At 48.4% G+C, this 14,862-nt stretch overlaps 1 protein-coding gene across 1 annotated transcript in view; it reads right to left on the bottom strand.

Annotated features, from left to right (window-relative positions):
• Nucleotides 1–7,077: 7,077 nt before the first annotated feature.
• Nucleotides 7,078–14,862, bottom strand: part of dync2h1 (dynein cytoplasmic 2 heavy chain 1) — a 190,928-nt gene continuing 183,143 nt past the window's right edge. The window contains exons 87-90 of the mRNA XM_076282346.1: nucleotides 13,147–13,256; nucleotides 12,825–12,906; nucleotides 9,665–9,781; nucleotides 7,078–7,540 (exon numbers count right to left, since the gene is read on the bottom strand). Of these exons, the coding sequence (XP_076138461.1) occupies nucleotides 7,382–7,540; nucleotides 9,665–9,781; nucleotides 12,825–12,906; nucleotides 13,147–13,256 (468 nt within the window). The 3' untranslated portion in view covers nucleotides 7,078–7,381. The remainder of the gene's footprint in view (nucleotides 7,541–9,664; nucleotides 9,782–12,824; nucleotides 12,907–13,146; nucleotides 13,257–14,862) is intronic.

The raw sequence follows: 14,862 nt of genomic DNA, 5'->3' as shown, positions 1-14,862 counted from the left end.
AGCCAAATGCTCTAAATCGTCTAGGGGTTAACTAAAAGCCTTCTGCAACGTACGACACAAAATGTTGGCCCTGTGTAGAAGTAGAAGCATTCCAGTCCACCCAACAGGCCAACAAACTCCCTGATCCTCAGTTCTAGTCCAAATACTCTGCTCCATACATTTCATCACAAGACTCACTATGCAGCTATCTCAGATGATGCCCCCAGTGTCGCAGAAATCACCACTCTGATACCTCACCCCTGTGACACTAATCTCATTCTCCCCTGCATAAACTTCACTGACAGTCAGTTTATTGAGTTATCTACAGTTAATTGGTCTCAGAGTAGGTGTACAATACATTGTCACTGCCATACCACAGTGCTACTGTATTATAAATGAAGGTTAAGTGAGAGAATTAAAAAAATAAGCATATGATGAACTGATGGTCGTACAAAACAATTTAGTCTACTACTTTAGCGCATAAAGCATTGTTAGACAGGACAGAATTATTGCTGACACATTCACACACACACACACACACACACAGAGAGAGAGAGAGAGAGATAGAGAGAGGGAGAGGGCAAGGCAGAGATGGAAAGGCCTTGAAACCTTACAGGGTTAGAGAGTTAGAGAGAGAGAGAAAGAGAGAGACAGAGACACACACACACACACACAGCGGACTGCTGGGAGCTTGTTTACTGAAACGAAGCGCCCCCTCCATTTCATCAACAATAACTTGGCATGCTTCCGTCTTTGATAACAATGCTGACAAAAGCGTTCCCCATTAGACAAACACATGACCTCAGTTTACAGTTCGGATCCCTCGAGATAGAGGGAGGGGTGGAGAGAGGAAGAGAAAGAGAGATAGAGAAACTATCAGGGGCTTTCTAGGGAAATGTCAAAGCAATTACACAAACATTTAATCTGATAAGTCATTTTTCTATTCTAATGTTTGGTGTCATTCTATCTGTTTTCACTTAGAAGGGGTGTAATGTGATGGAGACAGATAGAAAAGGACTATAAATCACTGAACTGGGGAGAGCAGTGCATGGGGACAGAGGACTGCATCAATATGGATAGAAAGATAGAAGAGAGAGAGATGGAGAGGGAGAGAGAGAGAGAGAGAGAGAGAGAGAGAGAGAGAGAGAGAGAGAGAGAGAGAGAGAGAGAGAGAGAGAGAGAGAGAGAGAGATGGAGGCTGTACTTCAACATTGTTAAGAAGTAACCCAAAACAATATGTCACCATGTACGTCTGCTCTCCACTCCTGAGTATTTTGCAAAAATGGAAATAGATTGCGGCAGCTGCTATGGAAACCACAGAGCCGTGCACGGAGAGCGAGACTGACAGCCGTGCCACCACAGACGGGCACCATAATTGGTCACTTGTGTGGAGATGGCACGCAATGTTGTGCTATGACTGGCTCGCTCCGTAAATAACACAACACAACACAATGGAGCAAAGTGATGGGTTGGTCTGCTGTGGCAAAAACCTGGCAAGCTTAGACCCAGAGACGGTCCTTTGTGTGTCACACTCTCTGATTCTCTCTCTCTCTCTCTCTCTCTCTCTCTCTCTCTATCTCTCTCACTCTCTCACACACACACACATACATAAGTGAGTTAAGTTGGGAAAGTAGATGTTTCCTTGGATTTACGTATGTAGTTCTCAAACTTTCAAAATTCGCCAAACACAACATGGCGAATGCATTCTGTATGCTGTGTGGAAACTGGCAAGCGTGGCTGACAGCTGTGTCAGGTGGGGTCAGAGGTCGAGGGTTCAGGGTTCATAGGTCACATATTGGGTTCATCCTTGAGGACTCTGTGTGGAACAGAGGGAGACAGGCACGTGGCACAAGGACAGCGGGGAGACACACACACACACACACACACGCACACACACACACACAGCAGCTCCAGACTCCACTATGAGATCCATATTAAGGGAAATAAATTATTCACATATCAATTAAGTGTCTGGGGAGTGTGTGTGTGTGTGTGTGTGTGTGGTGTGGGGGCAAACAGGGCTCCATGCTGCTCACTGCTGGGCTGGATATCATTGCTCCTGCAGCCAGTCACAGGCGGCGGAGTGGAGGAGAGATGACTTATGGCATTCCTCTTCAGGGATCCTCCATCAATCTACAACTAGGGACCACTGACTGGTGACTGGTTTTAGCAGCTAGACAAATGTTAATGGCAATAGCAAATTGTATTTGTAGGTGTCTGAGTGCATATGTGGAAGCATGGCATGGTGAGCTGGCTGTGTGTGTTGTGTGTACAAGCATGAGAGAACAGTGTGTGTGTGTGTGTGTGTATGTGGTGTGTTTATTTGTGTGTGTATGTGTAAGCACTGTAGGTGTTGATGTAAGTTGATGTGTGGTGTGTACCACATTGTGTATGCTTGCACACTTGTGTGTGTGTGTTTGTACAGTATGTTTTTGCGTGAGCATGTGAGTGTGTAAGAGAGTGTGTGTTTGCGTGTCTCTGAAGCAGGGGCTCCAGCGTGGAGGATGGGGAGGCCTGCGGGCGACAGGCGGGACGCTGGTGATGATGCACGGTCGTGTCGGAGAGGGATTCACCGCCCCGCACAATAAATCACCGCACCACAACACACCGCACGCCACACTTATCCCAGCTTTCTGGGAAGCAGTAAAAGCACTGCACCACCCCTACCCCCTTTATGTACACACACACACACACACACACACACACACACACGTACACAGACACTCCTCCATAGCATGAGAATTAGGAGCCAAGTGTTTCAGCCTGGGATGCTCAAGGGCGTCGTGGTGACCGTCTCCGTGGTGGCGGCAATGCTGTGGAGGGGTGGTGCGGATGTGGGTGTGCGATTAAAGCGGGACGCTGTGATTGGGTGATGGGTGGGGATGGGAGCTACGGGGCAGTTCATCTTCTGTATGTGTGTGCCATTAGAGAGAGGGGAGGGTCATGGGGATGGACTCTAAGTGGACGCAGAGAGAGTCCGAGGTAGAGAAGCACCACAGAGACAGACACCACAGGGGATTCCGTCAAGGCAGTCCCCTTCAAATACCAAACAGAACAATAATAATAATAATAATAATCATAATAACAATAATGAAGAAAAATAAATTAATTAATTCAAAATACACAATATCTGTTGACTTAATTTTCAGAAAATAAGCAAAAACACAGGCATGTTGAGTTTTTTAAAATTATTTTTATTTATCCATGATCTGTATTTCCACCAGGCTTCACTTTCCTATGGGTTGAATGGCCATGTCTCTGCAGTGGTGCAGTCCTAAAATCCCCCATTCAACAGAGAGAGGGATAAGGATAAGGATCAGTCATTCATGGAGAGCCCCAGCACATCACAGCACATCGGAGAGCCGCGAGCAGTGACCAGGAATACATGAATAGAGAGCGTGGAACGAGCCACTACTAGGAGACATACGAGACCATCTCCTCTAGGCTGCAGAGAAGAGAAAGAGTATCATTCCAGTGCTGCAACATTGTTATGTTTGTCACTGAATTAGAAATAGGGCTAGACAGGGAGGACAAGCCATCAGAGGGTGAATTACCCAACAGACAGCATTCTTTCTCTCTCTCTCTCACAAACACACACACCACACACACGCACACACACACACACACACGCACACTGTTACACACACACACAGCACACACACATGCGCAAGCACACACGCACACAGTCACACTCTCTCACACACACACCTGTCTGCTGTGACATTAGTGGTGCCCTGAGGAGGTGCGGTGCAGTAGTGGCAGCAGGCTAACTAACACTAACAGAGCCTCCGGGGACAGCCGGCACTCTCTCTCTCCCTCTCAGATCTGCCCCACTACTGAGGAGCAGCAACAAGCCCCTCAAGCAGGCGCCGCATGGGAGAGAGAGCCGCCGCCACCAGCTACAGGATGGTGTCACACACAGCACCTGACACCGCCTAGCCCTATTTATTTACACACACACACACACACACATACCCACACTCACGCACACACACACACGCACGCACACACACACACACGCACGCACACACACACACACACACACACATGCACACACCCACACTGCCCTCAGTCCCCGGTGGTCTATTTATAGCAGATGGGATGGATGGCGTGTGACACTAATGGTGAGCCTGGAGTGGGATCGATATGCAGAGTGGGGGGAGAGAGGGAGAGAGTGAGAGAGAGATAGAGAGAGAGGGAGAGAGAGAGAGCAGACGAGTGGCCTCCTCCTCTCCTCAGGTAATGAGCAGTGTGCTCTCTCAGAGGAGCCCAGCCAAGCCTGAGAACCCCACAGCACACAGGTTAAAACACACACAGACAGCATCAGTATCTCCAACACACACACACACCTCATACCATCTACTGAGATATCATCATATCAACATCAACTTCACAGTCAGCACAGCCAACTGATTATGATAATATGATATTGGGTCTGGTCTAAGTCCGTGAGACTTGCTTCTACTGCATAATTTAAGCAAGATCATAAAGCCATATATTAAAATAATAAGAAAAAAACTGCTTCATTTGCGCGATTGTTTGGACATACGGCACAGCTATTTCTATAGTTTATGTGGAAGAGTGGAACAAGAGAAGCGGTACATTTCAGATAAAGTCACATAACATTATTCTGCTGTTTGCTTCTGGTTTCTCCTTGACTCTCTATTTCCTGGTTTTGCATGAGCTAGGCAGTGGTAGGAAGACTCACTGTATTGTGTACTCAAGGCGTAGCGAGTGGCGACAGATTCATTGTGAGAATGCAGGTTGTGGGCGATTATGGATGACAACAGCAGTGACAACACAGTCGCCCACCCAAGGTCACGCTTTACACAAAACTGAAACTTCCCGAGAGAACTGCTGTGAAAAAAATTCAATAACTCAAGTTAGGACTAGTTAGGACAGGAATAATTGTCTGACGTGATATAACATAATATAAGCTGACATAATGTCTGAGAAAAATGCTTCCTGTAGACCCCAGACTGTCTGAATCAGACCGTAGATCTCCAGTAACAATTTCATCAGAATGCAGCCGCCGCAGTGAAAAGACCTGCCACACCTGCTGAGTCAAAACCAATTTCCACAACACTTTGTTTCTCCTAAAACTGGTGCACTTCTGAAATAAAGCTTCCTCCAAAGCCAAACACCAGTGCTTATACTCAAAGACAGGCCTCAGGAGGAGCAACACACACACACCTTCATTGCTTTTCCTTCATCTTCCATCCAGAATAATGGCCCTGCCCATGGAGAAGTCATGGGAGCTAAATATTACATGAGCACAAAACAGCAGTACAAAAACAAAGCGTTGCCTTCCACAGGAGTGCCACTATGCAGGAGTCAGATGAAGAAAAATGCTGGTGTAGGCTCCATGGAGGGGGAGGAGGAGGAAATATGATGGACACACACGCGTGAGTGTAAGACTAGCTGACAAAGTGCCATCTCATTAGTTTGAACAGCTTGTCACATGACACATGCACATACACACAAACTGAAACATACACATACAAACAATTAGGCAGGCAGGCAGACAGACACACACACACACACACGCAAGCACGCACAGACACAGACATACACACATGCGCGCACGCACACAGACACAGCTAGTTATGAATTATGAGTGTGAAGGGGAGAAATGGCAGCCTGGTGTCAGCGTGTTGTGTTGAGGCTGCACCTGAGTCTGAAAAACGTCATAAATCCTTTCACCCAGTGTGCCCTCTCATTTCTTTTAGCTCTCGCTGTTTCAGATCTCCAAATGGCTTCATTGCTATGCTAAAATTGCTCATCTCTTTCCAAAGTAGTGAAAGGGGTGTGTAATAGTAAAATAAACAACACACAATGAATCATTCAATAAGGGGAAAGTAGCACTAAAATGCATAACTCGGTTGTGCAATGACCACAGACGCCCTGTGTGTGTGTGTTTAACTCACTAATGGTTTTCCCTCTCAGGCCTTACAATTTTGCTCAGGTAGAAATCGAATTGGTTCTTTGCCCTACAAACAGCGAATTCAATATCCAACCTCTTCTGTCACACTGTAGCACACACACACACACTCACACAAGCTAAATAACACCCACAGCCATCTATCACAAGTAGACAAGATTCATTACCACAGTAACTACAGTCATCCTGTTGCACACACTTAAGAACCATCACATGCTCCCTCTCTCTCTCACACACACACAGCATAGAAATACTGTAAACTCAGCCAAAACTGCTTTCTTTCCCATGCTCTCCAACTACTGTCCCATGGACGTCCTGTATACATTACCACACCTGGCCATAAACACACACCTGATGAGAGGGTCTGAGTGTGTGTGTATGTGTTGGCGAATGCCCAGGTAGGTCTGTCCTCAGAGGGCCTCACTGGTCCCTTGGGAACTCCACTCATAGGAGCAGCAGCTCGCACACACCTTTACTGATATCAGTGTGTCTACTGGGGTCTCCAATGTACGGTCATCATCTTAGGTGAGGCTGTAAACACAGGTGTGAAGTGGGTGTAGTTTAGAAAAGGTGTTTGTGTCTGTGCATGTTGTGCATGTGTGACTGTGATACTGATGGATGTGCAAGCAGGGCTCTGTTTATTGGTGAGAAAAATCAGTGTGTGTGTATGTGTGGTGTGTGAGCAGTGCACTAGTGTGGGGTGAGGAGCTTTTAGTTTGCTGACTGAGGCAGAGATTGTCTTGATTGAGCATTTTTTTGCACTCACATTAGCCTACTCCTCCAATAAGACACACACACACACACACACATACAAGCAGGCACACGACACACAGGAACAAATGTAACATCAGACTTTTACTCAGTCTCTCTCACAAACACACACATGTTCAGTCTGTTTCACGTTCTCTATCTCTATATACACCCAGACAGACAAACACACACACACACACACACTCTGTCTGACTATCTGTCTAGATCTGTCTCACGCACGCGCACACACACACACACACACCAAATCAATCCCAGATCAATCTTAATTTCCTTCCCACTTTGACTGATCTCTGGACCAGATGGTACTCGGTCCCTGAGGACTTCATCAATCCAACTGAACACACACACACACACACCCTTCTCTTTCTATAAAAACTTTATTCCACAGGGTCATAAATACATCACACTGAAATCCATCCAAAAGTATGTAATGTATCTGCTGAATGTTCTGAAGTGTATGGAATGTGCTACATACAATCTGTCTGACATCACATAGGGAACACATACAAAAGTAATGCTTCCTCTGCTTATGAAAATAATTGATTAAGTGTTCACTGCTAGAGAGACAACAGCATTGAGGAGGAATGAGGACATGTGCTGTACTGTATGTTCTCCACTTGCTTTGGTCTCTTCGTCTCTCTTTCACACACACACACACTCACACACACACCCACACACAGTCGTAGATGGTCACTGCTGTGTGAGGAAGAGGGCGGCGCCACTCTGGATCCACTGGTCAGGGGTCCCGCCGCACGGCACGTCGATGTTGGTGACCACACGCACGCGCTCAGCACTGGTGTACACTGGCAGGGAGATGCACTCTTCAGGGCTGTAGCTGCCCGCCGCACTCTGCACAACAATAACAGACGTTACCTCAATGTTAACACAACATTGGCACAGCAGTAACACAATGTGCCGGTCCAGGCCTCCAATGTAAACACGTTGTCACTGAAACATTAACACATTGTTCCGACTATTGAACTGAATGGCTTTCCTTGTGCTTACTTTAGGATCCCCTAAAGATATCTAACCCGAGTGCGTGTGGCATAGTTCTGTTGGGCTAATGATACCTGAACTAGGGCTACGGCTACAGTACCTGAGAGGGAAAAAAGTTCCTGAATGTATTCAGAATGTATTCAAGCTCAGATTTATTTAAGCAGTGATTGTGATTCGGATTGTGATTTTGATGCAGAGGTGCTGGAACAGAGAGAGATGCTTGCCTTTCCAATGCGGCACCCTTTACTGTAGAGAGAGAGGAGATCAGAGGAGGAGAGGGGAGGAGGAGAGGAGAGGAGAGAGGAGAAGAGAGGATAGGAGGAGGGTACTGGTGAGGGGTGAAGGAGAGGAGAGGGGAGTCGGAGAGAGATGGAAGCAGCGGATATCATACGTGTGTTCACAGTCTTATGCAGCAGTTCACAGCAGTGTGAGGAGTGAAGGGCGCACACACACACACACACGCACACACACACACACACAACCACACATGCTGGATGTTGCTGTGATGAAGGAGAATAATTAGCTATTGTTACCGACTACTTCAAACACAGTGCATCCAGCAGCCCCACAATATCATCAAAGTAACCTAAGTAACATAATCTATCTACTCTCTCTCTCCCTCTTTCCCTCTCTCTCCCTCTCCTCTGCTCTGCTGGAATTCGTATGATAATATAGAGTGCGGCTCTCTTGTTATGGAGGCTGGGGCTGCTGAGATGTTGGCAGAAGCCAGCCGAGACGCGCTGCTGCATTATGAATGTGTTCAGCGCTCCATAATCTCTTACACACAAGCACACACACATTCTATACACACACACACACACACACACACACACACACACGCTCATTAAGAGGTGAAAAGCAGTGATGCTGGCAGATGGAGCACAGAGAGAATGTTATGGGTGTTTTGTTGCCCCCACTATCTGGGACAGAACACACAGACACACACACTGCACTGTCCCTGTTTGTCTCCTGGGGAGGGAGGGTTGCAGAAAGGGCAGTGATGCACTGGACTTTTTCTGTCTTATTTATGGCTTCCTGAACACTGGGGACTAGGGAATGTATGTGTGTGTGTTTTACTGCACAGCACAGACACACATTGGTTGTGTGCAAAGTCTTTGAGGTGTACACCACTGTGGGCCTGTACTGCTCCAACACACACACACACACACACACACACACACACACACACACACACACACACACACACACACACACACACACACACACACACACAGGAGTTATATAGATTCATGTATACAGCCCCAACTCCTGGACACATACAGGCACACCTGCTTTCAGAAACTCCAAACACACACATACATACACACATCGGGATGCACACATCTGAGGAGGAACACAACACCAGACGGCCAGTCTTACACACAGCCCTCCTGTGCCCTGTGATGAAACTTCTAGAAATAAAAACGAGGAGCAGGAAGAAAAGGGGGGGGGGGGGGTAGGGGAGTCCCACAAAAGGACGCCATTTATTTCACTGTCATTGTGACGACAGGAGGGCCATCCCGGAGGAAGGCAACAGAGATGACCTCTGGTGACCACGAGCAATCTGAGCGACATGCAGGCCCGACAGTACTGACCGCCACAGGCCTGCCTGACACATCACAATGGAGGGAGGGAGAGAGGGACGGAGGGAGGGAGGGAGAGAGGGACGGAGGGAGAGGATGAATGGAGACAAGAGACAGATAGAGAGAAAAGGTAGTGAAAGAAAAGAGAAACAGAGACAATGAAACTGGGGGGGGGGCAGACTGAGAGGATGCAGAGAGAGAGAGAGAGAGAGAGAGAGAGAGAGAGAGAGAGAGAGAGAGAGAGAGAGAGAGAGCAAGGAGGTAGCTATTCCAACAACAGCGGGACAGACTGAGAGGATGCAGAGAGAGGGAAAGAGAGAGAGAGAGAGGGTGAGAGAGGGGAGACAGGGGAGAGAGAGAGAGGGTGTGGATGAGTAGATGAGTGATTGAGTACCTGTGGAATCCAGGCCATGTAGCAGGAAGGCACGGCGGACACGCTGGGGGAGTCGTGCTGGTTCTCTGACAGACGGTTTCCGTCAAAGCTACAGCCCTCCAGCTTCAGGCCTCCGACCTGCAACACACACACACACACACACACACACACACACACACACACACACACAGAGAGAACACGCTCACATGATTAGACATGCAAAAGCCACACTGTGGTGCTAAATGTCAAGTTAAACACTAATGAGCCACCTGTGGTGATTGGGGGTCACCTGCACCAGCGCCATGGCATATTAGAAAGCTAGATACCGCATTGTCCGTCGAGTTCTATTAGGTGGCATACGTAAACACAGCCGCCATATTGCTGGGGGCAACACCTTTACTGTCTATGGGCAACACTTGCCAGCAATCAGAGGCACCTGTCTGATTTCCAGTCAGAGTCACATGTTTATCCATTGGCCTCCAGTGATTGTTGCCCCCACCAATATGGCGGTAGGATATGTGGTATCTAGCTTTCTAATATCTATGATGGCAACAACATAGACAGACAGTCAAAGCACGATCAGGGCGTCCGACATGTGCAGCCGCCCATGGCCTCAAAACACCTCTGTCTCAGAGGCCAAGGCTGCTATCGATTGTGTTTCCACACTATTTTAAATCCACTGGTCAGCTGTGCTAGGTCACATAGAGTTAGAGAGAGAGAGAGAGAGAGAGAGAGAGAGAGAGAGAGAGAGAAGACAAACTGAGTTTAGAGTGTTGTTGAGGTGAAGAGTCAGAGATAGCACAGGAGCAGCTGCTGGGAGGAGCCCTCCAAAATAACAGGAGGGGGAAGAGAGGAGTGAAAAGAAATAAAAAGAAAGGCAGATAGAGGAATATCAGTGTGGAGGAAAACACAGGAGGACCACATGAAGGAGGTCAAAGAGAAAGTACAGAGAGAGAGAGAGAGAGAGGGGATGAAAGTTTAAGTAAGAGAAGAGTAGGGGATCAAGGAGAGGGAAGACATCAAAGAAAAAAAACGAGTAGATTTGTATCCGTCCTTGTAGACTTGTATCTGTCCTACCAAGCTGAAAGTGAGTAAAAGAGAGGGATTCAACGGAGCCAGTGAGAGAGGGGGCATGTGGGCAAACACATTAGCACGGAGGCATGCAGGCACGGAGCGCTCCCTTTCTGCAAATTCAATTACCCATCAGCCCCCAGGTGTGGCCCTGCTGATTACGCCCTGGAAACAATGTGTCTGCACACCGCCGCCTCATCACGGAAAAAAACTCCCACAATACCCCCTCTGACCGCTCCTTCCCTGAACACCCCCAATACCCCCTCTGACCGCTCCTTCCCTGAACACCCCCCCCCCCGATGAGGCACCACACACAGGGCTTTTCTTTCCAGCGGGCAGGAGTCAGCAGATGTCTGATAAGACACGAGCGCCGAGACATATTCCTCCCATACTCCAGGAGTTTCCTGGAGAGAGGGAGCGTTCCTGACTGCAGGCGTTATGGAAAAGGGATTTGTCACTCTGGAAAGTGCGCGCCATGCCAGAGAAGGAGCTCTGTTATTCTGTGCAGCCATCACCCACCCCCAACAGCACCCCCCCCACCCTCACTCACACACACACACAACACACTACCCCCCTGCTCCCACCGAGATCTCTCCTTCTCTAAACCTCTCCCTCACTGTTTCTTTCACACTGTTCTTGAGGAGGGAGGGAGAGAGAGAGAGAGAGAGATAGAGAGAGCAGAAGAGTGGCCTTCTCCTCTCCTCAGGTAATAGAGAGAGAGAGAGAGAGAGAGAGAGGAGACAGAGATTGACAGATGGAACTATATGTGCATCTCTGGGCTAAAAGTTGAAGTTGGACCAGACAGCTCTGCTCTCTCTCTCTGAGGGCATATTGTGCCCACACACACACACACACACACACACACACACACACAGAGCAGCCGGCAATCAATGTACTTGTTCCAACAGTGAGTATAAATCATCATGTTGTCAAAGGGGTATATGATATACAGTAATCCTCTGTGACAGAGCTATGTTAACACTTTTCTGAGGTGAACTGCATTATCCAACCAGACCTGCATTTATATGTCACTGAGATACCAATACAGCCTCTCTCTACCGTTGCCTGTAGTTCACATTCTGAATTCGACATTCAGTAGAATATTTTACATTGTCAAAACATTCCTTAAGTCTAACAAACAACTAAAATTGTCTGAAGAATCCTCTCTATATCAGTACATACAGTTCCTGTGGGGTTTACTGGTTAATTATGCCACCACTGATGCTCTCTCAGCTCGACTCCTCCACCTCTCTCTCTCTCTCTATCTCTCTCTCTCTCTATCTCTCTCTCTATCTCTCTCTCTATCTCTCTCTGTCATGGCATGGGTGTTCTACCAACACAATCTGTGTAGCAGGGGATTTTCTACCATAATTGGTCATGAACATGGTATGCTGGTATGCTGGTATTCTGTGACTGCGCGCACACACACACACACACACATATATACACACACGCACACACAATCAGTCAGCAGTAAAGGGCATCCCTTGCCCTGATGTGCTCAGAGTGACTCAGGCCTATTCTGGTCAGTACAGCCATCCATCACGTGAGGGCTACGGCAGACAGGACAATGGTTCGGGGGGGGGGGGGTCTTAAGAGAGGGCAGTCCAGCGGCCCTGTGTCTGACCAAGCACTTCCTGCCCTGCCCTTTAGAGCAAAACGCCAACTGGCATCAGAGGGACAGAGCTGGGGTCGGGCGTCTGGAGTCGGGGCTCCGTCCAGTCAGCCGTCTGGTGGGGAAACCCCTGCCAAGGCCGGACGCCAGGTAGGGACGCGGGCTTTGGGAAACTCCAGCTGTAGTGGCTCTGGTTTCGCAAAAGCCTCATACCCCTACTGGTGATTAATATGAATGAGTACACACACATGCAAAAGAACAAAGAACACACACAAGCACACACACACACACACACACACAACCTTTTCCTCTCTCTCTCAACAGTCATTCCGTCACACGCTATGTTTGTTTCTAGTTAGTTTCCTCTGATTGAAATGTCAGCATTAGGTCATTGAGTGGTCATTCCAGTGGCGCTGGGCAATAGCTGGCTCCTAATGGTCACTGCCCTGATAGGGCGGGGCGGGGGAAGGAGACAGGCTCTCTTGGTCAGCATACCTTCACTTGGAGAGTGGCCGCTGAGATGGAGTTCCTCCAAGACGCCACAAACTTTAGACTGTCCATCGAGCAGCCCATGGACCTGGGGAACAGGGAATTAACATTCAGCACACATGGACATATGCAACCACACACATGGACATGTACACACACACACACACACACACACACACACACACACACACACACACACACACACACACAAACACACACACAGGCAGGCAGACAGGCAGACAGGCAGACAGACTCACACACACACACACACATACGCACACAAAAACACAGACATGCGCACATGCGCACACACACACACAAAGAGTACCTTGCTGTTTCCTGTCTGAGAGCGTTGAGGAAGGTGTCTGGGTGGAAGAGCTCAGACAGATCCAGTGTGTCTGTCAGCAGACTCTGCTTCTCTGCCTTTTCTACCCAACTCTGCCAGAGAAAACACACACACACACACACACACACACACACACACACACACACACACACACACACACACACACACACACACACACACACACGAGTGAGGACGTGTACATCTGTTAAGCACAAAACATATGGATGCATGGGTGTATGGTTTACATATTGCTACATATTAGTCATTAAGCCCCAGTCCAAAGTCATTAAAATGAGACGTGTGGCCTCAATCACCTTCAGCCTCTCTCTCCCTCTCTCTCTCTCGCTCTCTCTCGCTCTCTCTCGCTCTCTCAAGAGCAGACTCAGAGAAAGACCACCAGCCACGGACACCCTAGAGAATGACGCACTAAAGCAGCCCGCTGCGGCTCCATGTGAGACTGATTGGGCAGTGGGCACAGGGCCATGGCTGGGCAGACATGTGATCACGGGCTGGGGCCGGTCCAAGGGTTGGGAGAGGGTGCGCTGCTGCTCTGTCCCATGTGCATGACACAAATAAGATGAATGTGCAGATGAATGCAGAAATGAACGAACGCACGCACACACACACACACACACACACACGCGCAAGCACCGTGCACCCACACAATGCGACTGTGGGTGGGTGAGTTTGTGAAGCATTTTCTGCTAATTGCGTCATGCAGTAATTTCCTCCCGTCCAAATGTGCACACACACAACACAAACACAACACAACACAACACAAACACAACACACACACACACAACACAAACACAACACAACCACACACACACACACACACACACACACACACACACACACACACACACACACACACACACACACACACACACACCTCCACACACACACACACACCTCCACCCTCCCCTTCCTGCCCCACTGGCTGAGGCGCTGGTCGGTAAACTGTGTGCTGGAATGCACTGTTTATGAATGCAATTGCCTGAGAGGATAAAGCAAAAACAACACATTCGGCTGGAGGATGGATATAAGAGCGCTATCCATTTTCGGGTAACATGGTTGATCTGTATCATCACAGAGGGGATGTCTCTGTATTTGTGTATGTGTGTGTGTGTGTGTGTGTGTGTGTGTGTGTGTGTGTGTATGGTGTTGCAGGGCTGGTGGCACCCTGGTCCCTGCACACATTAGCCCTAATTGGCCCTTTAAGAGAAACGCTGCACGCTTAGGGCTCCCTGTGCTCTAAAAGCTAATCCCCATGATAGAGGGAGACAGAGAGAGAGAGAGGGAGAGAGAGAGAGAGAGGGAGGGAGTGAGTAAAAGAGTCATAAAGAGATGGAGACCAAGGCAAACCCCCCTCTCCATCCTCATCTCTCTCTCTCTCTCTCTCTCGCTCCCCCTCTCCACCCCCATCTTTCTGTGGGATTGTGCAGCAGCAGCAAGAGCAGTGTCTCCAGCACACAGGACTTATCTGGACCCTGGAGCTCAGCAGTGGGGCCGAGCCGGCCGATGAAAATGTGTATGCAAAATGACAATGTAATGTCACCATTATACCGAGAGGATGTGTGTCATTTGCTCAGGCCTCATCATCAAAAACCACCAACAGCTGTGTCAGCATGTCATGGTGCTCATGGTACATTGACAGATTTCTACTAACACAACATTACTGCCCCAATGTACACACAC

The sequence above is a fragment of the Alosa pseudoharengus genome, unplaced genomic scaffold, assembly GCF_046254945.1.
Source record: "Alosa pseudoharengus isolate Yale_2024_CS ecotype anadromous, Long Island Sound unplaced genomic scaffold, YU_APseudo_1.1 YU_APseudo_1.1_scf_13, whole genome shotgun sequence".
NCBI lineage: Eukaryota > Metazoa > Chordata > Actinopteri > Clupeiformes > Clupeidae > Alosa > Alosa pseudoharengus.
The sequence above is the reverse complement of the archived record's forward strand: the minus strand, read 5'-3'. Positions and strand labels throughout refer to the sequence as shown.